The sequence below is a fragment of the Amblyomma americanum genome, chromosome 1 (assembly GCF_052857255.1).
Source record: "Amblyomma americanum isolate KBUSLIRL-KWMA chromosome 1, ASM5285725v1, whole genome shotgun sequence".
Classification (NCBI taxonomy): Eukaryota; Metazoa; Arthropoda; class Arachnida; order Ixodida; family Ixodidae; genus Amblyomma; species Amblyomma americanum.
The window spans coordinates 451,601,382-451,626,087 of NC_135497.1; the positions used below are offsets into that span (position 1 = coordinate 451,601,382).

Here is a 24,706-nt window from a genome sequence, read left to right on the forward strand (position 1 = left end):
TTTCAAGAGGAATATTAAGGTCGTAACTGACTATTCGAGTGTTACGTCGAGACACGCAAATGTTTGCACTTATTAATGTTAAGTTCCATGTGCCATAATTTACACCATTCTGAAACTTGGTTAATATCAGATCGAAAGACAGAAGTGTCAGAGTCGCTGTTAATTTCACGGTAAATAACGCAATCGTCGGCAAAAATACATACAAAAGAAGCAATGTTATTAGGCAAGTCATTAATATAAATGAGAAAAAGTATGGGCCCTAGGACAGAACCCTGGGGAACGCCTGAGCCCATTGAAGAGGAACGCGAGTTCGATTTATTAGCAGTGACGTATTGAGAACGATTAGTGAGGAAAGACTGAAGCCAAGATTATATTAGGGTCGGGATTGAGATTATTTAATTTGAAAAGTAGCAATTGGTGAAAAACATTGTCAAAGGCTTTGGAGAAATCGTGGAATATACAGTCAGCTATGGAACGCCGGCCAAGAATGAAATGAAGATCTTGTGCAAAGCATAGAAGTTGTGTCTCGCATGAGAATAATTTACGAAACCCGTGTTGGCAATGACTGAAAAAAGAATTTGACTCAAGAAAATTGGCAAGGTGAGAGCAGATGTCATGTTTCATGATCTTACAAGGGATGCTAAGAAATGAAATGAGCCGATAGTTATTAGGAGAATGTTTGACACAGGACTTGTGCAGAGGAACCACCTTGCCCACCTTCCAGTCGCTAGGAACACAGCCAGACACAAGAGATTGTTGAAAAAGTTCAGCATGAATAACAGCATTATACACTTCGGTATTTTTCAAAATTTTCAAGTTTAGGCTATCCACTCCGCATGATGACGTCTTCAGCTGATCAATTATTTTTTCGATGCCAACAGAATTCATTATAATAGAGTTCATAGTCAAGAAGTCTTGGGGTGGGTAATGAGGAATTGCGGTAATTAAATCGTTAGTAAAAGAAGCTGTAACCAAATCATTAAGGACATCAGCACACATTTCACTGGGATTACTTGATCGTCTAAAGTTTTAAGATTCATTGTAGATGAATCAGTTTTCTTAACCACGTTCCAAAATTGTTTGGGATTATTTAATAGCATCCACGGGAGAGTATGACTAAAAAATGACTCTTTAGCTTGTTTTAGTGCTGACTTATATTCAGACGCAGCGGAGTGATAAGCATCCCACCGGGGCACAAAATTGGACAGTTTGGCGGAACGAAACAGAGGTTTCTTTTTCTTTGATAGCCTTTTTAGTGAAGAACTAAACCAGGGAGAACATTTTTTAGTTAATACTTTTCTCAGAGGCATATAAGAATTTTTTAGGGACGCAATTTTCTGCTTAAAAATGTTGCAGTTAATTTCGATTGTACCCTCGTGAAAGGACAGTAAGTATACATCGATAAAAGCAGCGAGTTCACAATTTATGGCCTCAAAGTTCGCATTCTTGTAGTCACGGATGTATTTAGAATCATTATTTTGGCGTGGTGACACGATGTTCAAGGAAAAATGAAGCATACAATGATCACTTTAGCCCGGCAAACAAGATAGTGGAGCAACAAGATCAGGCGACGTGGTAAGAGCAAGGTCTAACAAGTTGGACGATGAAGATGTAACGCGGGTAGGTTTAGTAACAAGTTGGGAGAGATTAAAATCGGCGCATAAGCGCAAAATACCATCGCACTCCGTAGAAAAAGGGTCGACATAAGAACGTACATTGGACGAAATAATAGTTGGAAAGTTGAGGTCTCCTTGCAAAAGACTAGGAACGTTTGGAAAGCTAACAGTAATCGCGCAAACAGCGCCATGAAGTTCTTCAACGAAAGTGGCACTGTACGAGGGAGGGCGATAGCAAACGCCCAAAACCATTTTTCTCACGCGCGTGCGCAGTTAAACCAAAGAAGTCCTAATCTGATAACAACGTGAACAGGAGAAGAAAAAAGTGTCTCGGCAACAGCTATCAAAACACCACCACCGTTTCTGTCGCCCCTGCCGTACCGATAAGTGGTAAAATGCTTGCGGCAATGAAAGATTTCCGAGCTATCAACTTTAGCTGAAAGCCACGTTTCAGTATGGCAAACGATGTCGGCATCACATGCGTCGATAGTCGCACAAAGCTCATCACGTTTAGGCAGAACACTTCTAATATTAGTATACAGGAACGATAATGAGCGATTTGCCAGTGACGGGTGCCCACTACCCCTCACGCATCGTTAATCTGGGGACGATTTGGATGAAAGGCATCCAATAACGCGAACTTCAGAAACGTTGTCATTAAGCTGGTCATAACAGTAACACCTACCGTTCATGTAAGGCTTATTATAGCTCAGTTTGAATTTAGACTTTTGAGCGATACCAAATTCAACGAGTTTTTTCCGCGCCTGCTGAGTCGTGAGAGAATAATCTTCACTTACACTAATGTCATTATCTTTCACTTTAGAACTTGAGATGAAAATTTTTTTACTTGTTTTAAAAGATCAGAACTTCGCAATAACTGGCCTGCTTTTATCTTCAGAAAAATCTCCAAGTCTATGAGCCCGTTCAATCGATAGTTCCGACGGTGGCAAATTCAAGGCAGATGAAAGTACATTCACAAGTTTTTCTTCAGTCTCATCCCAGGACTCAGAATTGGCGTCAGAAAGGCCATAAAACAGAAAATTATCACGGCGCTGCCTATCTTCGAGTTCCCCTTCATTACCCCTTAATTTCGAATTTTCACTAGCTATAGGCTATCAGCAAAACATCGTAGTCGTTTGCACTCCTTCTGCAAAGATTCACTGGTTGCAGTTTTGCCTTCGACCACAGTTAGCCTACTATCAATATCACATAAATGATTAATTATAAATTGCCTCCTGACTTCTCTGGATTTCATTCAGAGTACTGATTAAGACCGACTTGGTCTTTCTCCATTTTGGCTCTGGCCCCGCCCACTTTTTGTACATTTTTGGCTCTAATTACCCCACATGCACCTCAAGGTTTCTCCTGCGGGAATGTTTGATGCTCTATCTAATGCAACCATTCTTTTTCTTATAACTGAATTCATTCGAACGTTATTGGGAGGACAAGCTCGTGATGAAAGGAAACCCCAAACATAGCTATTCAATGCTTACACATTAAAAAAAAAAAACTTCGAGAGCACTGCAGTCTCCTGCATTGGAGAAATGCGAAAGCATTTGCGTTTGAACGCCAGCAACCTTTTTGCAAGTCATTGCTGTCACGTGACACTTATCACGCGATATTTGGATGGCGTCATCAACTTTTTTTGCATTTCATCGTTGTCTAACATCGGTACGTACCACCTCCAACACAGTTTACCGTCGTACACACCACAACGCGTTCACTTCATTTCCCTCAAACACGCGTGAACCGACGACCCACTGTAGCGCATGCGTTGCGTGCACTACTGACTCTAAGATGGCCTATGTTCGAACCCTAGTGCCGGCGAATTTCTTTTTTCGAATGAGGTCCCATGAGAGGTATCACTTCCTTTGGGCACAATTTTCGGACAACTTTCGGTGACATGTTTTCCTTCATATGAAGCATATAATGCTTTCGTGTTAATAAATGACAGCTTTGGCTGATTCAAGCACCAAAGTCAGCAAGTCTAGCTCTACAAATTTTTGTTAGGACAACATGTGTCTCGTGATCAGGAGGCTTCGGTCAAATTCTCGAGGCCTGCATGCGCAGGTGAGCCTGAACGTGGAGAAAGGCCGCAGTCTGGGGCTCACTATCCGTGGAGGCGTGGAGTACGGCCTCGGAGTCTTCGTCATCGGCGTGGACCGGCACTCTGCCGCCGACATCGCCGGACTACAGGTAACCCTTCTGTCGACAGATTCGGATGGCGCGAATGAGGTCTTTTCCGGAGCGTCACCGCGAATGCAACGGGCAGGGATGCTCCCATAGTCGCCGCCCACGTTTCGGTACGCGTCGCTGGGAAGCGCGTGAAAGAGTGCCCTTTTGCGGCAGGGGGAAGTGCTCGCGCCTCCTGGAGGCATTCGCCGCCATCAAGTGCTTCGCGTATCAGGGTGCGTGGTCGTTTTCTTCCCCGACGAGCGTCGGGTGAATACGGTCAGCGTTCGAATCGACCCTCTCTTTATCAAAATTTTCATGGTCTCTATCCCCCTCCCTGTAAAGGCCTCACCAGGGTGGAGGAGCGCTGGCTTCTCCGCCTCTATACCAATACTGTACTGTGCCCGGCAGTACTTAAGCACTTCAATTCTTCTTTCTCGGGCGCGTGCCCACACTGTGAGGAGGAGTTTTCGGACACCTACCACATGGTGTGGGCATGCCCTTCCAATCCTGCCTACCCACCCCACCTCCACCCCACTCGAGAGGCCTGGGAAGCTGCACTGCGCGGCTGCTCCGAACTCCATGCCCAACAGGCATTGGTAGCTAGAGCCCGAGCCGCTGCGGAAGCTACAGGGATCCCGGACTAGGGCTCCCTCCTAGTGTTTGTAAGGGACGGGCCCTTCCGGCTCGCCCCATCGACCTCTCACTGTAAATAGAAATAAAAGTTTTCCTCCTCCTCCTCCGAGACAACTTCACGTGAGGAAGCTGTGCCAGCTGTGTTAGGCCGGGCGGGAATGTTTCTGCATGTGCTGTGTGTGACGTAGCTCCACAAGGTGTCTTGTGATGTGTCGTGATGGCGGCAGTGCTATTGTTCCACTTTCGAATTTTGCCTGCATGACGCCGGGTTGGTATCGACTATGGCTGCATTGGTTTCAATACGTTTCACTGGTTTCACTTCAGAGAGTCTGTGGCTTCATTTTGAGCTACATGCCTCGCACGTTTCCATCACCACGATACACTTACCCCGTACATTGCTTGAACTAACACATTTACATTTTCCTTCTTCCCGCGTACCGTGAGGCAGTGGAATTCTCCGACGCAATGATTGACAGCGCATAGTGACGCTGCATGCTTCTTTTTAGCTGCTCATTTTTACTTGTTCTCTTCTGCTTTGATATGTAATATTATGATCTTCAGTATGATATATATCCTCGTGGTGAACCGTGCCGCGGTGTTTTCGAGGCTGGTCGAAGCTGGGCGGCAAGGGGTTGTTCCGAGGCGCAAGCTACGAGGCGGTGTCGTGAAGCAGTCGTTGCCTCGTTCAGGGCTTGTTAGCCACATCGCTAGTGTGAGCATGCTCGTGTCAATCAGCCGAGACGTTGAGGTGCTGTGTCTGTGCGTTCTTCAGAGGACAGGCTCAGCGAGAGAGCGTCGCACTGCACTTTTTCTGGGCTCATCCAACGTGGAGGTAAAGCGTCGGCGTGACCAACCGGAGAGTAAGGACGTCGCGCAGAATGAAAGCATGATAGCGAGGTGCTTCTTCTACTGTTGATCGAAAGTAGGAAGAACAGCAGGTTCCCGCTACTGTATTCCACGTTAGCGGGCTTAGTTTAACACGTGCTTGCACGCCAGTCATTTCAAGAATGCTGAAAATGGTTAACTGTTTTATTTGCGACAAAAATACCCGCGTACCCCCATGTTCTTCTGACCTTCCTTTCCAGCTCTGGTCATTTTTTTTTGCTGTTCGGCAGTACGCCTAGGTGGCGTGAGATTTCAGCCGACGACACTACGCAGCGCTTTCCCATCTTGCTCTGCTGGAGCAAAGGCGCCTTCGGCCTAGCTGTCTGCCTTTTGTAAATTTCTCTCCTTGGGCGCGCTTCGAAGTTCCATCCGCAAAGTTGAGCGATGCCAAGCCTATCTTCGAAAGAAGACGACAGTAACGGCCTCCTGCTGGCAGCACGGTCCGATCGGCTTGTCGTGGTGCTGGGGGTGTAGCATCCCGAAGCTGCATGCGTGCTGCTACTAGACGCGCACCGTGCATGTGTGCTGAGAAGGCAGAATGTTCAGTTTCTTGAATGTGCTTGTCTTTTTTTTTCTCATCACCACTGCGAAAGAAGGTACTTGACGCGTGCTCCATGTTGCCGTGAAAAACGCCTCCATTTTTTCTCTACGAATTTAGTCCCGGAGTCTGTACAAGACTGCGAGGCTGTTGAAAATCGATCTGCACGTATAACGACTGCAACGGGCACCGAGATGACCTGGGGCTCTCAAAAGGCTGCAGTTGTTCCGGTGCTCTCTCAGACACTGCCGCACGTCGACGTTTCTCGTGTACATCGAGAACTTAGTGAGGCGTCCAACGCCGCATCATCCCGAGGTCTTCTGCGTTGATTCTTGGGACGATAACAAAGGCCCTTATGAGGTGCGGAGAACACCTAAGTAACCTCCCAAATGCTGATAACGTAGTCCTCAAGAATAATTCAGGGGACGAATTGTGGTGCATTAGTGCGTTGTTGATCTTAACGTCTAGAGCATAACAGCAGGCTTCAGTATCAATATAAGGTAAAGTAAGCACTATGAGGAGGAAGCAGCGCTTTACGACAGGTATCGAGTGACTGTAAGCGGTGAGAATGTATCCCCGATCACGTCCAAGTAGTGACACCAGATTCGAAGCACGAGTAGTCTTTAGTGTATGAATGTGGGTTAGTGCACTTATCGTCAGACACTGTCAAGGTCTGAAAAGCATCTTACCGATATCTGTGGAGACAACAGCGCTTAACAAGTAGGGGAGTAGTTACTTATTAGCACCCACACCAGCACAGCCAAGCGTCTACTCCGCTTTGGCGGTTTCTCACGAAACCATTGGATGGACACCATTCCCACCTAACGATCTCGATTAATTTCCACTCACACTGCCATCTGCTAGCTGTCCTGGTTAGCTCAGCTGGCAGAGCGACTGGTCCAGAGAGGCGGTTGTCTCGCCTTCGAGCCCATTGACTAGGACTGACTTTTATTCAACTAGAAAGTCTCTATGAAAGCTGCATAAATTTTTCTTTGGAGTCGCATAGCTATGCTTGGGTAGATGCTAATGACTAATTACTCCTTTATTTGAAGTCTACTCCACCTTTGGCGGCTCAAGCAAACCCACTGTACTAGCGCATAAATTTCCATCCTGGCAGTAGCCACCTAGGGATTCGAAACATTGAAGGAAACGAGAAATGTTCAAAATCAGGTGTGGATAGCTTTGTGAGATGCGGAAAGCAAGTGACAGAAGCAAAATCTAGAGACACCATGGCAGGCAGAGTTGAAAGAAACTCGAGTTGCTGATAAATAAGAAGTAAATAAATAAATAATCTCCCCTGATTTCCCAAAGAGGGACGGGGCGTGTAATGCAGCGGACAGGTCACTCGGGGTGAAGCGAAGGCTATGTGTGGCGCAGGTTGGCGACGAGATTGTGTCGGTGAACGAGCACGACCTGGGCGAGCTGACTCACGATGAGGCTGCCGCTGTGCTGCAGCACGCGCCGCGTATGGTGCTACGGATTCGCCGCCTGGGAAAGGTGCCCTGCGACTCTGCCCTGCTCGGCGATGAGGAGGAGCGCAGGTGAGTGGTTGACGCACCCTTTCTACTGCCGTTCCTTTCCGGTGAATGAATGTTTATTTACACCAAGTCTGTGTGAAGTTACTCGCCCCGCCTACACTCTAAGCACGCATACGCCTATATCAGTGTAAAAAGGGTGTGCGCTAGAGGACACTTTACTCCCTTTTTATTCCTTTCTGTTTAGAGTGTAGGGTGGCCCTCGTTTTAAGACAGGAGAGCGCTTCTCCTGTATTGTGTGCATTTTTCTATTTTTTGCTTAACTTCTCTGTTTTTCACATATTAAGCGCCGACAAAATATATGATAGTGTGAATATTTATTTTTGCAACACTTGGTTACGTTATGTGCCAGTGTTGCGAATTTCCAACATGCTAGATATACGCCGTGCAATCATTAGCAAGCTCCGTTTATTTTATCAAATTTATTTCGTACTTCCAACCTTGGTTGGCCCAGGCGTGAGGAGCAGTGCGGAATTAAGCGGGGCATTATAGATATTCAGTGCGCAGATCCAAAAACTAGCATTTCGACACTAAATAGGCGTACAGACATACAGCAAAAATTGCGCGTCAGTTTTCACGTTTGAAAATACAAAAACTGCTTATAATATCCGGTTAGTTCTCTCAGAATTCCTTTAAGAGGGAAAGTGGAGTAATTCGGTATATCCCTTCAGAACAGATATTCGGCTTTAACTGAGGACTACGGCCTTAATGTTCAAGCTATGAACGGTAATCTCGCAGCTATCATTACGGAGTGCGCAGTAGGAGTAGGCGGTAGGACGGTTCGGGAGGGTGCCGACAAGCTCTCTCAGGAGAGGAAATATATGATTAAGAAACGCCAAAGCATGAAAGCATCAAACCCCACAGACAGAATAGAACTGCCAGAGCTATCGAAGTTAATCAATGAGCGCAAGGTAATTGACGTAAGCAAGTTTAATCCGGATAGAGTCGAGCATGCTCTAAGGAACGGAGGTAGCCTAACTAGAAAGCAGCGAAGAGGAAACTAGGCATAAGCAAAAATCAGATATATGCGTTAAGAGACAAAGAGGGCAATGCCATCAGCAACACGGATAGCATAGTTAAAGTAGCCGAACAGTTCTACACAAATCTATAAGCCAGTGTATTCAGGACGTAAATGAGATAGGCAGTATCACACAGCAATGGGATACCCTACCATTAAAGAAAAAGGAAGTAAAGAAAACCTCAGGAGCAATGAAAAGGGAGCATGAAGCTGGTGAGGTTAAGGTAACAGGTGATCTTTTGAAGGATGGAGGGGAGATACTGCTAGAAAAACTATCCACCCTGTATACGTAATGCCTTATGACCTCGAGCGTACCAGAACCTAGGAAGAACGCTAACATAATCTTAATCTATAAGAACAGACACGTCAAAGACTTGAAAAATTACATACCGATCACCTTACTATCCGTTGTCTATAAGGAGTTTATTAAGGCAATCTAAAATTGTCAGGACAACCTCAGACTTCAATCAATCAACCAAATGATCATGATCAGGCAGGCTTTCGCACAGGGTTCAGTTCAGTTCAGTTTATTTATTTCTTGCTACAGAGAGCAGTGGGCCCCGGGAAAAAAAGCCGTAGCTTGACAAGCTCCCGAGGCCCACAACATCCAGCATCAGTGGCTCCATTGGTCACGTGCAGAAAGAAAGACATACATCAACCTAAGGCATGATCGACAATCTGTGAATGAACAGTGGAAACACAAACTAAGCGCGCAATTTAACATAAAGAACAAGTAATATATAAAATTCAAAGCATGCACTGAAAGCATTATTTAAACATTCTATATGCGCAGAGATTATAGCACTTAATTTCACAGCAGTGAACACATTGACAACGCATAAAAGAACAATTTTCAACATACATGAATGAAGACAGCGTGATATTAGCGTGCTGACGGGTTACGAAAAGCATTCAACGAGCCTGCATATTTCTACCGTATACGTAAGAACCACAAACCATAAAACAATAGAATTATTTAGTGAAAGAACGCCCGGAGGTCAGCATTGCTGCATTTATTAATGTCAATGCCTGCATCAGAGAGACGATTGAGTAGTGCGGGAAGATAATATCTAAGCATCTGTATCCCGTAGTTAGTTTGTGGCGTGTTAAGGGTGTAGTGCCGCAGACGGCGTAGCGGGTATGTAGGCACAAGGAGCTCAAGGTTAGCAATTTGAGATATTGTTGAAATTTTGTCCCGTGTTTCCTGTTTCTAGCGCAAGGACAGACGTATATCATAGAGACTAAATATTCTCGGCACGTTACTATTGTGAAAAAGGGCTGCGGAAGGATAATCGTAAGGTTGGTTAAAAATAATTCTTAATGCCTTCTTTTGAAGGAAGTAAATATTTTGAAGAGTGGTCTTTGTAGCAGCTCCCCAAACTAGGTTGCAGTAATGCAAATGTGACATGAAGAGGGTTTTAAACAGAAGCAATTTAATTGAGGTAGAGAAAAAATGGCGATAACGTGATAGTACGCCAATTACACGAGCAATCTTAAGGCATATATGATCAATATTTGTATCCCAGAGCAGTTTTTCCGTAAACCAGATTCCTAATGTTTTAAACGTGTTAACGATTTCTATACTACTCGAGGCACAGCAGAGTTGTCTGGAGAAACTTAATATTTTTTCCTTTCGGACGAAAGAACATTGCTTTCGTTTTCGAAACATTTATCTGTAGAGCATTACAGTTTACCCAGTGGACAAGCGCTGAAAGCGTCCTATTTGCAAGGATAATGAGATCATCGGGGTTGTAACCACTGAAGAATATGCTTGTGTCGTCCGCATATATTATAAAGTATGCATTCGTATTAATAGTGGTAATATCATTGATGTATAAATTAAACAGAAGTGGACCTAAGATACTCCCTTGCGGGACGCCAGTTTCGATTTGAGTCATGCGCGAGGAGCATCCATTGATGTCGACATATTGATATCTGTGCGAAAGATAAGAACGAATTAGCTCTAGCACATGGCCCCTGACACCATATCTCTGAATTTTCGCAAGAAGAGTGTCATGACTAATGCTGTCGAAGGCTTTTTTAAAGTCTATGAAAACCCCAAGTGTAATCTTTGTTTCTTCAAAGTTTTCTAAGATAAATTTGTTTTGGGCCACCAATGCAGTTTCAGTAGAAAATCCTTTCTGAAAACCGTGTTGAGATCGGGTAATAATAGTTTGGCGATCCAAAAATTGGTGCAGGCGTTTTGCGACCACTTTTTCAAGACCTTTCTAAAACACTGGTAGAAGGGATATTGGTCTATAGTTCGCAGTATTATTGCGATCACCTTTTTAAATACAGGCAGTACTCTAGCAACTTGCATCTCCGTGGGAAACGTACCAGTGCTAAGACATAGATTAAAGATATGAGTCAGTGAGGGTGAAATAAGGTCTATAACATACTTAACAGGAGAAATTTGAAGTCCGTCCGCATCACGCGATGGGCTATTGTGTAGTTCCCTGAAGATTGACTGAACTTCTTCGTTGTCAACTGCAGTAAGAAAAACACTCTGCGAGTTGTTAGTCTCTAGAAATTCGATTGCTTCCGCGTTATGTTGGGACCGCGAGTTATCAAGGAAGGAATCATTAAACGCATTAGCCAAGTCGAACCTACTCATCTTAACACCATTAACTGTTAAAATATCAGGAGCTTTGGTAATACTTGAAGGGTTAATGATGTTGGACAGCTGTTTCCACAATATATCCGTACGACCACCACTACTCTCAAAGATGTCACTGTAGTAACAGTCCTTAGCAGTTCTAATATCACGGTTTAATTGGTTGCGATAAGCTTTTTACTGTGTCCAGTCATCAGGCTCTCTCGTTTTGATAAATTTCCAGTAAAGTTTGTTTTTTACCTCGATGCGATGCAACAAAGACGATGAAATCCATGGCTTTCTAATTCATCTTCGTTTTGTTACCTTCGTAAGGGGGAAATTATTTTGATACAGAGCGATAAACTTGCGTAAAAAGTGTGGTATGCGTTATTAGGACAGATTATTGAACAAATGTCATGCCATGTCTCATTTTCTACTTCTCTGCGGAAGGTGTTCAGTCTATGCTCAGAGATTATTTGGCGGTAATGAGGCTGATCAGACAGCCTCTTTGTACGATGTTTTTCTTTACACATATAAATTCCCATGTGGTCAAAAATGTCGCGGCAGATTACACAACTCTTAATAAGGGCTATATCAAAATTAGTACTAAAAAGATCAAGCAACGTTGCCGTGTTGGAAGTAATGCGAGTGGGTTCTCTTATTATGTTTGAGCAGCCATTTGAAGAAAGAAAAATTTCAAAATTGTTCTGAATACTATTATTACACAGCATATCAATGTTAAAATCACCGCCCCATACAATGTTATACTTCTTATCATCAATGAAATGAAAGAGGGAGTCCAGACGTTCCAGGAAAGCATTCTCATCACCACTGGGAGGGCGGTAAAAAACCGAGAAAACAGTACAGTTGCTGAGAACTGTGAGAACTTCGCAACACTCAGTTATGAAGCTTAGCTGTGGGAGCAGTTCACACTTCATGGATTGATTCACCAGCAGGGACACACCACCACCTTTCCGTCCATTTTGGCGATTTAGGAAAAAAGTTTCGTATGAGGGAAGCGTGAACACATAATCATTTACATACCACGCCTCAGATATCATGAGTGCATCAAAATCGAAATCCAAAACTTGCCAGTAGCATGGAAAAGTCATCAGATTTGTTGCAAAGAGACCGGGCATTAATATGAAAGCATTTCAGTGGAGCGTCGAAAAGATAGTCTATTCCAAGGTGGGTTTTTAAATCTGTGGGAAGGACTGGGACAGGCATTTTGGTGTTTGTTGATGTTTTCTACAGTTGCCACCCATTTTACCTCATGAGGAGTCTACAGTTGCGGAGGAGTCTACGGTTGCAGACGTCATGAGATCCAAATCACGCACTGACGTTATGCGTAGAACCGCAGACGTTTCGCTTTGCCTTGCAAGAACTTTGCCATTGCTCGTCCAAACAAACTTCCAGCCGACTGCCTTCTTACGAGCAATAGCAGCACCAAACAGCACCTTATTTGTTCGAGTGAGATGTTCATTAACAAAAACTGACTTGCTTGGGCCATCAAATCCAAGGGACTCAGTTGTTAGGCGTGTCTTCCGTGCCTTTGCCAAGATGTTAATTCGCTTTGACCGGCGAGTGAAGCGGATAATTACGTTTTTATCACTGGAATTCGTACTTCCAACTTTGTGGCATATGTCGGCATCTGTAAGTTATTCACCCAGTGTCTCAGCTATGGTTTTAACTGCAGCCACTTCATTACAGCTTTCAGGTAGTCCTTTGATTTCTAGATTGTTCGACCTCTGGTACTGTTCTAGTTCGTCAACTCGAGCCTGCAACGCCAGATTTTTCTCTTAAAGTTCTCTGTTTTTTCGAATTCGCACTATAAGTCAGGTTCTTGAGAAATGTGCAGAGTATAAGCAATCGTTATAGGTATATAGCCTTCATAGATTCCGGGAAAGCATTTGACTCAGCCAAAACCTCAGCAGCCACGTAGGCATTGCGGAATCAGGGTGTCATCATCATCATCAGCCTGCCTACGCCCACTGCAGGGCAAAGGCCTCTCCCATGTCTCTCCAATTAACCCTGTCCTTTGACAGCTGCGCCCACCCTATGCCTGCAAACCTCCTAATCTCATCCGCCCACCTAGCCTTCTGCCGCCCACTGCTACGCTTGCCTTGTCTTTGGAATTCACTCCGTTACCCTTAAGGATTATCTTGCCTTCGCATTACATGCCCTGCCCAAGTCAATTTCTTCCTCTTGATTTCGACTAGGATGTCATTAACCCGCATTTGTTCCCTCACCCACTCTGCCCGCATCCGGACTCTTAACATTACACCTATCATTTCTCATTCCTTGGCTCGCAGCGTTGCTTAACTTAAGCTGAACCCTTTCCGTTAGCCCCCAAGTTTCTGCCCCGCAGGTGAGTACTGGTAAGATACAGCTGTTGTACACTTTTCTTTTTAGGGATATTGGTAAACTGCCATTCATGATCTGAGAGAACCTTGCATATGCGCTCCCCCATTCTTATCCTTCTAGTTATTTCCCTCTCATAATCCGGATCTGTTGTCACTACGTGCCCTTAGTATACGTATATATAACCAACCCCTATATGTAGTCTTCATTGTTTACGAGAAAGCATTTTACTCCATGGAAACCTGAGTAGTCATACAGGCATTGCGGAATCAGGGTGTAGAAGAGCCTTATGTCAGAATACTGGAAGATGTACCGTGTGTCCCAGCTAACTTGAGCTCAGGATTAAAAAAATAAATTATTAGAGACAGGCGAGTGAAACCAGTTGCATATTGGTGACAGCTATCTTGCGGACCATAGCCAATTTTCGTTTCGCAACTAATTATTAATTTAATTAGGTTTAATTTTATAAATTGATATATATTGACTTTATACAACAAATTGCATTGGAAGAGATGTCGAGCACCTTCAGAAAGCTCCATTCTATCATTTACGATAAGGAAACCCTCCCGTGTGTCTTTTTTTCCCAGCTCCAAAGAGAGCCCGCGAAATACAAAAATAAACCACGTGACTAACGCATTTGCGTGCCACGATCGTGCTGCTCTCAAACGGGGTTTGAGCAAACGAAACCACCTGCATCCTTGACTCGACGGCTCCGCACCAGCGGCAGGCCGAAATGTTGGCGGTGGTTTCTCGTCTGCGTCAGCCAGTTGGCACACATGACGTTGAGAGTTGCCGCCGCCAACATATCGGCCTGCCGCTACTGTGGGGCCGTCGGGTCAAGACTGCAGGTGATTTGGTTTTCTCAAATCACGCTTGAGAGCAGCACGATGCTGGTGCGCGAATGTGTTAGTCATGTGGTATATTTTTGTATTTCGCGGGCTTCTTTTGAAGCTGGAGAAGAAAGACACGCGCAAGGGTTTACTTGTCGTAAATGATGGAATCAAGGTTTCTCAAGGTGCCCGACAACTCTTCCAATGCAGTCTGTTGTGTAAAGTCAATATTTTTAATTTAGATAATTAAACTTTATTACACTGTAAATTCATTTCGGAACAAAAAATTACCTGTGGTGCGCAATATGACTGTCACCAGTATGCAACTGGTTTCACTCGCCTGTATGTAATAATTTATTTTTTAACCATGGGCTCAAATTAGCTGGGACACCCGGTACATAGCAACTGCACACTACCATAGTCTTAAATAAAGTCAGCAATAAAAATTTCTATAAGGAAGGGCGTTAGGCAAGGAGACAAAATATGGCCAATGCTGTTCACCGCATGTTTACAGGAGGTATTTCGAGGCCTGAATTGGGAACAGTTGTGGATAACAGTTAATGGCGAATACCTAAATAGTCTGCCATTCGCTGATGGCATTGCCTTGCTGAGTCACTCAGGAGGTGAACTGCAAATCACGATCAATGAGTTAGACAGGCAGAGCAGAACGGTGGTTCTAAAAATTAACATGCAGAAAACCAAAGTAATGCTCAACAGGCTAACAAGGGAACAGCAGTTCACAATTGGCAGCGAGGTGCAGGAAGTGGTAAAGGAATCAGGGCGTAGAAGAGCCTTACGTCAAATACTGCAAGATATATATAGCAACTGCACAGCTACCATAGTCATCCATAAAGTCAGCATTAAAATTCTAATAAAGAAGGGTGTACGGCAGGGACACTACATCTCGCCAATGCTATTCACCGCCTGCTTACAGAAGGTATCCAGCGGCCTGGATTGAAAACAGTTGGGGATAAGAGTTAATGGAGAATACCGTAACAATCTGTGATTCACTGACTACATTGTCTTGCTAAGTCACTCAGGAGAAGAACTGCAAAGCATGACCAATGAGCTAGAGAGGCACAGAAAAACGGTGGGTCTAAAATTAATATGCAAAAAACCAAAGTATTGTTCAACAGTCTCGGAAGGAAACAGCAGTTCAGAATTGGTAGCAATGCGCTGGAAGTGCTAGGGGAATACGTCTACTTAGGGCAGCTAGTGACCGCAGATCCGAATCACGAGAGCGAAATAGCTAGAAGAACGACAATTGGGTGGAGCGCATTTTCCAGGTTCTCTCAGATCATGAATGGCAGTTCACCGCTATCCTTCAAGGGAAAATTCTTACCGGTACTCACCTATGGAATAGGAACGGGGAAATAGAACAAAAAGGGTTCAGCTTAAATTTAGGACCATGCATTTTGATATGGGAAGGAAAATGATAGTTTGGAACGTTAAGACACAGGAAGAGGGCAGAGTGTGTCATGGAACAAATGCGGTTTAATGACAACCTAGTCGAAATCGAGAGGAAGAAATGGACATGGACAGGGCATGTAATATGAAGACAAGATAACCGCCGGTCCTTAAGGGTAACGGAGTGGATTGCGAGAGAAGGCAAGCGTAGCAAGAGGTGGCAGAAAGTTAGTTGGGCGGATGAGATTAAGAAATATTCGGGCATAAGTTGGCCGCAGATGGCACAGGGCAGGGCTCATTGGAAAGATATGGGAGAGGCCTTTGTGGCGCATTGGACGTACTCCGGCTGATGATGTTGATGAATGCTCTCAGTGCTCATTAGATAATCCGATGGCAGCCGGTTGTATTGGCAACTGGTTCCACTGACCGCCACAACACGAGTATTTCGCAGACCCAATTGATTATGAACGTAGGTAGACCAGTTAATTTGCGTTTACAATTAAGCATTCGAAACTGATTCAGAAGCTTTATTAAAATATAAAATTTCTCTATTTGGGTCGATCTATGAAGCATGGCTGCCAATTTCAATAAAGAGCACCTAAAATTATTTACTGATGTTGTTTTGCCTTTATGTATGTGCATTTATATATGTACCACCTTGCTAAGGTCTTGATCAAAAACCAATGTGTGTGTATATATACGACGCCACCGTTAGGAAGACGTGTAAAAAAAAGGGGGCGCAATTATACGACATGTACCCAACGTTTAACGTCTCCCGTGTTGCATGATGTGAAAATTGTTGCGGATGACATAGAAAGTATGTTGCATAAATTATCTACGCTGCCTTTAGCCCTTGGTGTTCCTTTATGCCGTTACCTGACGCTTGAAACGCTTGTTTCTGGTTAATGTTGTGCATTTGTGTCACTTTGGATCTGTTCTAGAAAATATATTTTTGTATCTGCTGTAGAAAATACATTCAAACTGATTCCGCTGGATAATTTACGCTGTTTCTGTTGGCATATGAGCTGTAGCTCAAGCTGCTGTAAGTTCACTTGGCTAAAGGGCGCATGCTTCATCGGAGAAAATGGTGACAACTGCTGCACGAAGAAAAAGCTGGATTGAGAGAAGGGGGAGAAAAGCCTGAAAGGAGCGGACAGAAGGATGCCATTTGACCTGGAAAAAAGGTTTTCAAGACAACTTACGCCACCACACCCTCACCCTCTTCCCACTAGGCAGTTTCCTCCTGCTCCCCGCAGCTCGCATCCCGCATGTACGAGGCGATGACCTCCTCGCGCGCACTCTACGCGTTTCCTATGGTCTGTCTCATCATCATCATGATCTGCCTAGCTACGCCCACAGCAGGGCAAAGGCATCTAGCTTCCATGTCTCTCCAATTAACCCTGTCCTCTGCCCGCCGCGGTGACCTTATCCCCGCAACCCACTTAATCTCATCCGCCCACCTCACTTCCTGCTGCCCTCATGCTACGCTTGCCTTTTCTTGGAATAGTCCCTTACCCTTAACGACCATCGGTTATGTTGCTTTCACACTAGATGGGCCGAGCCCATTTCGTCTTCTCGATTTCTACTAGGATGTCATTAGACCGCGCTTGTTCCCTCACCCACTCTGCCCGCTTCCAGTCTTTTATAGGAGGGAACACTGAATTTTAAGCATCCAACTTTTTTTCGCCGTGATGTAAAGTTCGGAGAAGAAGGTGCTCGATTGAGCAACGGTTATTTTTTTTAGCAACGCTGTAGACGATTTTTAGCGATGATTTTTCCATCAGTGCGTGCGCCCGTTTTTATTTAGGCTGATGTTGGAAACCTTGATCAGCGATAGCGTTCGCTATTGCACGCTGGCAGTAACGTAGGCGGCACACTACACAAGCAGCTGGGTGAGAAGCACTACAATGATCTGTTGCTGCAAATGTAGTGTGCCTGTCTGTCCAACCTAGAGCACCTGATTGTTATATTGTCAAGGTACACATATTCCTTCGAGACGCGGTTATGCATGTGCCAATACGGGCGCATTTCTGTTACGACGGGCGTGACGTCTTCTCTGATGCCCTACGTCAATAGAATAGACGAATGACAGAGGACCAAATGGAATGGAAAGGAAATTAATGGTTACAGAATTCGGCCCCTGGTTCATTTTACCCATAACCTGACTTAAATGCCTGGCATGACGATGAGGACTGCAGAATGGCGATCTGGTCGCCGCTTCCAGATGATAGTCGGCTCACGTTGAACGAAGAGCCACCGGGGCTATTTGCGGCGGGAAGAGGGCGGAAACTAGCGGCCGGGTTCTCCACCCGCACGCGCATTCCACGCCTTTTTGTCAATGCATGGTGGCAATGATGCGTAAGTCTTGAAAATGTGCCAGGCTTCCGATCGCATTTCTTTTGTATTTGTTGCCGACAGAGCGAGAACAAAGGATGCCGCCGCGTCGTCTCTCCCCGGCAGGATGGCGGACCCTGGCGGCTACGGCGGCGCCCGCGAGGCGTGCAGCATGCCCCGTCGGCGGCCCAGCCCCCGACGTCAGACGAGCGAGGAGATCGAGGAGGCGCTGGACGCCAAGTGCGCCCAACTCCTGTCTCCGAGGTGAGTGGGAGCACTGCATATCATGGGAGATATTTTAGGATCTTGCTGGTGCAATGCTTTCTAGCGACAAATACACGTCCGTAACCCTCTATGACAGCCAGCTTCGGTTTTTGCCGCTGATGCATGGGGAACGGCGTGACTGTTGTTGCGGGGAACTCTGGCACTCACCGGCTGATCAATATGGGCCTTCTTGGGCGTAGCCTCTTTACTGGCTCTTCAGTGGCGGCGGGGACACGCTGTCCACCCGGTGGCTTGCTCTGTGAGCAGAGCTGGTCACCTGTTCTTTCGATGAAGTGTGAACGTTATGCGGATAGAAGAGAGACCTAGCTTTGGTTGGTACCCACAGAAAGAACAGGTAGGAGGACCTAGGGAGGGATTAATGTAGCAGCAGAATTGGCTGCGTGGAAAAAGTGCCGGCCTGCAAATGCTCGAATGCAGTTGCTTGTCAACGCGAGGAGGCGAGCGTTGCTAAGAGCGGACGAGGACACTGAGACAGTCGAGGAAGGCACCGTCGTAGTCACCGCTTGGCGTCCGTTCCATGGTGTCCTGCTGGGATTAATATCAGGCCAGCGCATGAACACAGTCGTTCACAGGGAAGCCAGTACCGAGATCGGACGATACGTGTCAGCTGAGTGCGTGAGTATCTATTTTACTGGTTTAGTTGGATACAACTCAAGAACAAAGTGGCGGGTGCCCCTCAAAGGAGGTCCTGCGGCTAGTGGGGTCGACCGATTTTCATGGCGCTGTGGTTAATCCGATTAAACATTGAATAATTTCCTTTCATCTGCCAGCCCCTGTGATGTCAGGCTAGCAGGTCCAAGGGGACTATCCGCGACATCATGAGAATCGATCGATGCCATTGGCTGGAGGGCCTCCTTTGAGGGGCGTTTTCCGCTGCATTCTTGAGTTGTATCCAACTATAACTGTGTGGTAGTGGGCTTTGGGGCGCCCGAGCTGGTAGCACCTACATTTCTGTTATGATACAGTGATGAAGGTCATTATGGTGCCGGTGCCACTGCCTGTTCGGTCTTCATCCAGCACCACACATTCTCCACGCCTCGACCGAAGTGGGGAGCGGGGACTGGGCAGTCGGGGGGGAGGGGGGGGGGTGCTGTGCACGGAAGTCATCTAAGTGACCGCATGGTCGTTAGACTGGGCGATGCCACGTGCTGGGAGGGGGCGGTGTACTGTCGTTCAGTAGCTATATGGGAGAGTTAATGATACACTGTTCTGAAAGTGCGCATTTTTCTGATGCAACCGCATTACAAGCCCCATCGAAGAAAATAAGCAGCGTCGTATGTCACGAAAATCACTGATTAGTCGAGGAGGTGTGACTTCCAGTGAAGTCATCAGACCACGCGACAATGAGGTGTGACATTACAATGACGTGTCAAGACCGGAAGGGACATTAATTCCATTAAAGGCATCAACAGCTTCTAATCGTATCGCATTGTTTACACGTAATGTAATTACGTGTCCCTACGTTTTTAGTAGCTACTGGAGTCAGATGTACCACATTACTAGCAAAAATGAGTATTAAACATCTGTCACGGCCGTCTTCACGGCCGAAAGGAAGTTACGCTTACTAAAGCGAGAGCCTTACTGGCCTAGCAGGAGCGAGCAAAATCGGCTCCGAGAAAGCAGCCTTGCAACAGCCGGAGCCTGATGTCACAACCACGTGACATGTTTCTTTCACTCTATCCTTCTCTTACGGCGCGGTTCGGATGTCCACTGAGATATGGGAGACAGTTACTGCGTCATTTCCTTTCCTCAAAACATATTTTCGACTCCGTCGCTTTGACCTTCAGTGGCCTTCAGCCGCTCCGGTGCTGCGCCGAAACCGATGAAGGGCGGGAGCTTCGAAAGCAAAGGCGCATAACGGGCCCCCTGAGACAGTGGACACCTCAGTCGCGCTTTAAACTACATGGTGGTAGTGACAGATGTGCGCTGCATGCGTTGCCAATCACAACGTTGTGGCAGACACGCGACACTGAAGCTATAGGCCGTCGGCTTTCATTTCGTTAATTGGCGTTGGCGTTGACCATTAATTTAACTGCCAGGGTGGCAGGCTGGGCGTGCTGCCTATCCACTGTGCGGTGCGAACTCAACGTTACAGACGCCAAGCCGCATCTAGTGGCCTGATACACCACAGATTTCGCTCCCTAACCAGGTGCAACAGTATTTAAAACGCAGCTAATTTTTATGCAAAGTGCGCTTAACGAATAAATAAAAATGTTCACTCATATCTCTTCAGTAAATTTCACATCATAGGTTTTTTTGTGCTCCATTGCTCTACCGAATTTGTAGAAAGCCTTGCTTGAAAACAAAATTTCATAAGAGCCTAGAGACGCTCTTAAATTTTGCCAAAGGAATGGTTTATGAAGGGATGTTCTCAAAATGTTTTATCAACCTCAGTGTTTTCTACAAAGAACATTATATTCATGCCTGCATAATGCAATCATGGCAGTCAAATTACTGAAAGAGTGAAGAAAATGACGAAAGTAATTCAGAAATATGGGAACGTCACTGCATAACGAATTTATCAAGGAGCACAGTGCAACGAACCACATGCTATGCTCTCTGCAAGCAGGGCAGTCAGGTCAAAAAACACTCTTCAGAAAACTATTATTTTCACAGAGATCTCAGCTAGTTTACTGCATCCTACTGTCACAAAAAAAAAACATTTTTAATGCCACTTCTGGTCTGTTTTCGGGAAAAACCTTTCGGGATATAATTAGAAAAGCCTTGCAGATACGAAATCTGGCTCTTAAATTCGGATGTCTTCGTGATTTGAAAGCCGCGTTCCCCCTTAAGTGGACATTAAGTTCTTCGGTTGCAGGCATCAGCGTAAATCCGACTAGAGATCTTATGTGGCCAATAAATTCTTGGATTCATGGCATGAGCGTAAACCCAACTAGGGCTCCCATGGTGACGATACGTAGGAGCGACTCGTGACAAAGCGTTCTGCATTATCCTTCTTGGCCCGAGTAGAACGATGACTGAGGAAGGACTGAACCCCACGGCGCTGTTGACGCTTTTGCGGTGACGACTTCCGTGGTGTTTGCGACTGTTACTGTATCTTGAGTGTTTAACACTCTCAAGCACGGCTCGTTATTTCGGCTAAATACAAAACATTTCCGGGAAGTCTTGAGAGAATGATTTTATTTTTGTCTTCCACGCGTAAACTGGGCCATCGATGGCTCACACGTGTGACGCATCAAATGCGTGCATTTGGTGAGCACAGTTCAATATGCATACGGTGGCGTACTACGTGTCCAACCATTGAGGGCATGGCGCTCGCAGTGCGCGCATCTCGCTGGCCTACTACCGGAACGAGTACGAGACGCGGTCGATGACCGTGGACGCCCTGGTGGCCGTGCTCCTGGAGCTGCTGGACACGCCGCACAAGTACGCGCTGCTGGGCCACCTGAGGAACTCGATACGCCCGGAGGACCTCGACAAGGTGGGGGTCTGCTGATGCATTTACTAGGCTTCAGGTCCACGTTATTGACAGTTTTTACTTTCCATGGCTCATACTCGCATCCGTCCGTCTGTCCGTTACGCTCTTCAACTCGATAAGAAAAAAATATTTGTGCACGATGGGATTCGAACGACCATCCTCCCGTTCCGCAGCTGAGCGTGCTAACGACTACGCTACTTCCTGCCGACGCACATGTAATTCTCTTTGTTTAATATGCCGGAGAGTGTTTGTGGGAAGGCGCCGAATCAGACGGATGCCTCCCAAACGGCCTCCAGCATTTAAGATTCACAAACAACTGTGTACTTAATCAACATCTTAACCACACATCAGCGACACAAGCAGCAACACTGCCCTAAAGGCTTCCGCCTCACCCCACTTTACGTCAACATAGTGCCCCCCTGAATTTTTTCAGCAGCATTTGTTTAGGGCATAGTTGGCTCATGATTTAAAAACGCTATATTGAAGCGCAACACTTCTCACACACGAACACAAAAGGAGACGGGACAGGCGCTAACTAGCAACTCTTTATTCTAAAGGAGCGCGCAGCGCGCGCACGCACGCACGCACGCACACACACACACACACACACACACACACACACACACACACACACACACACACACACACACACACACACACACACACACACACACACACACACACACACACACACACACACACACACACACACACACACACACACACACACACACACACACACACACACACACACACACACACACACATATATATATATATATATATATATATATATATATATATATATATATATATATATATATATATATATATATATATATATATACCCTCTGAAAAACTTCTTACCATGCAATCAAACCATCACACATGTACAGAGGGCAAAACACATGTCTAGAGCGACCGATCTGTGTGTTCCGCAGCTCCCCAAGCCGCTGCGACCAGGAAGGCAAAAAATGACGATGAAATCTTATAACTGCACATGCTTCTATCGAGACAATTTTTAAAGAAATGTTATCGCTAGGTGTCGCGTGCTCAGACCGTAACACGCCCAGAACGTGTTCTAGAGAAGCGTTTTGCCCTCTGTACAGCCAGAAACATTTGTTATTTGCCTTTCAAGCACACTGACGTGTCGCTAATGAACTGATCGCCCATTTTTCGAACGAAGAAAGTTCACGTGCCAGCGTGTCACGGCTTCTCTCTATAATCTTTATATCTGTGAAGTTTGGTTGACAGTTTTCACATTTCTTGTAGTGCTTCGGCAGATGCAAGTTGGTACCGTTCTCTACTGACAGTTCATGTTCGCGCACCCTATCATTAACGCATCTACCAGTTTGCCCGATATAGTCCTCAAGCTGGACAAGCTTGCAAAAGCCATCGGAGATTTGTAGAAACCGAACCTCACGGTGTTTTTCACAGCAAAGGCACATAAACATGAGGTGCCCCTCCTGTGCATCTTGAGCGATAGGGACACTTGGCAGCTTAAGGTGAGCCGCTACCTACTCAAGCAACTGAACACCACAGTTGTTAACGACCGGTTCGCCACGAACTCCTTGGACGTTATTACCTTCTTAGAGTAAAGTGATGACATTGGTTACGCGTTTTCCATGCATGTAGAGAACCTGTTCTATTCTATCCCACACAGAGAGCTGTTCAAGGCAGTCAAGGCCAGCATAGAATCTAGCAATGTCATTCCCTTTCGATATAATGCTGTAATGTCTGTGGAAAATTTTATGCGCCTGCTTAAATTTTATCTACGCGCCACACTGGTGTCATTTGAAGACAACCTGTATACTCAGCGACAGGGCATTTACATAGGTTCATGTGTTGCACGTTTTCTGTCTCACATCCTTCTCGCATCCATAGACCATAACATTAACAATACCCGTGACGATGAAAGTGTTCTCAGAATTTTTTTTATATGCGGACGACCACCTAGTGCTTATCAAATAAAAGCTTGCCTTGACCTACCTGAACAAGGTGGAACATGTTTTAAACATCTTTAGGCAACATGGTAAAGGCCTCGCTTTCTGTCATGACCTTCCCATTGACAACAGTCTGCAGATTTTAAACGTTAAAGTGATAGGGCGGATAACGAGACCAGAAAAGAAAACTGAGGTGAGACCGACAGGGGTTCCTTATGTACATCGAATGTCCCACAATCTGAAAAAAAGTGGCGAGTAAGCAAAATGCGCTAGTGGTCTTCTCAGCCCCATTTCAACTTGCACAGCTGTGTCCCGCATTATGGATAATGGTTTGGTTTGGTTTATGGGGGTTTAACGTCCCAAAGCGACTCAGGCTATGAGAGACGCCGTTGTGAAGGGCTCCGGGAATTTCGACCACCTTGGGTTCTTTAACCTGCACTGACATCCGCAGTACACGGGCCTCTAGAATTTCGCCTCCATCGAAATTCGACCGCCGCGGACGGGATCGAACTCACGTCTTTCATTGTGGATACTGAAAAGAAGAAAGTTGGATGTGGTAAGGGACATGTCAGGCCATTTTTGAAGTGTGGCAGTGGTGTTCTACACGAATTACCTCTTTCATGTGGCAAGGACTATATGGGATAAACTGGTAGATTGCTAATGATAGGGTGCGCGAACATGAACTGTCAGTAGAGAACAGTGCAAACTTGCATCTGCCGAAGCACTGCAAGAACTGCGAAAACTGCCAACCAAACTTATCAGACGTAAAGGTTATAGGCAGAAGCTTTTTTCATTCGAAAAATGGGTAATCACGGCATTAGCGACACGTCAGTGTGTTTGAAAGGCAAAGAATGTGTGATGGTTTGATTGAATTAAAAGATGTCTTTCAGAGTGTATATACGTGGCGCGTTCCTTTCGAATAAAGAGTTGCTAGTTAGCGCTTGTCCCTTCTCCTCTCATGTTCGTTTGTCGATGATGGACATTTATGGCGCAAGGGCATATGTGGCCAAAGAGCGCCATGGCACAAGGTGTTTTCGATGACTCAAAGTGGTTTCAAAGACCCGTTTATTAAGCATTTCACCCTAGATAAGCCGAGCACCAAGCCAGAAGAAAG

At 45.6% G+C, this 24,706-nt stretch overlaps 1 protein-coding gene across 1 annotated transcript in view; it reads left to right on the forward strand.

Moving 5' to 3' along the window:
- The window catches only part of dysc (whirlin protein dyschronic), a 352,774-nt gene that overhangs the window by 122,824 nt on the left and 205,244 nt on the right, over window positions 1-24,706 (forward strand). The window contains exons 5-8 of the mRNA XM_077650615.1: window positions 3,687-3,812; window positions 7,225-7,388; window positions 18,010-18,189; window positions 21,493-21,652. Coding sequence (XP_077506741.1) covers window positions 3,687-3,812; window positions 7,225-7,388; window positions 18,010-18,189; window positions 21,493-21,652 — 630 coding nt within the window. The remainder of the gene's footprint in view (window positions 1-3,686; window positions 3,813-7,224; window positions 7,389-18,009; window positions 18,190-21,492; window positions 21,653-24,706) is intronic.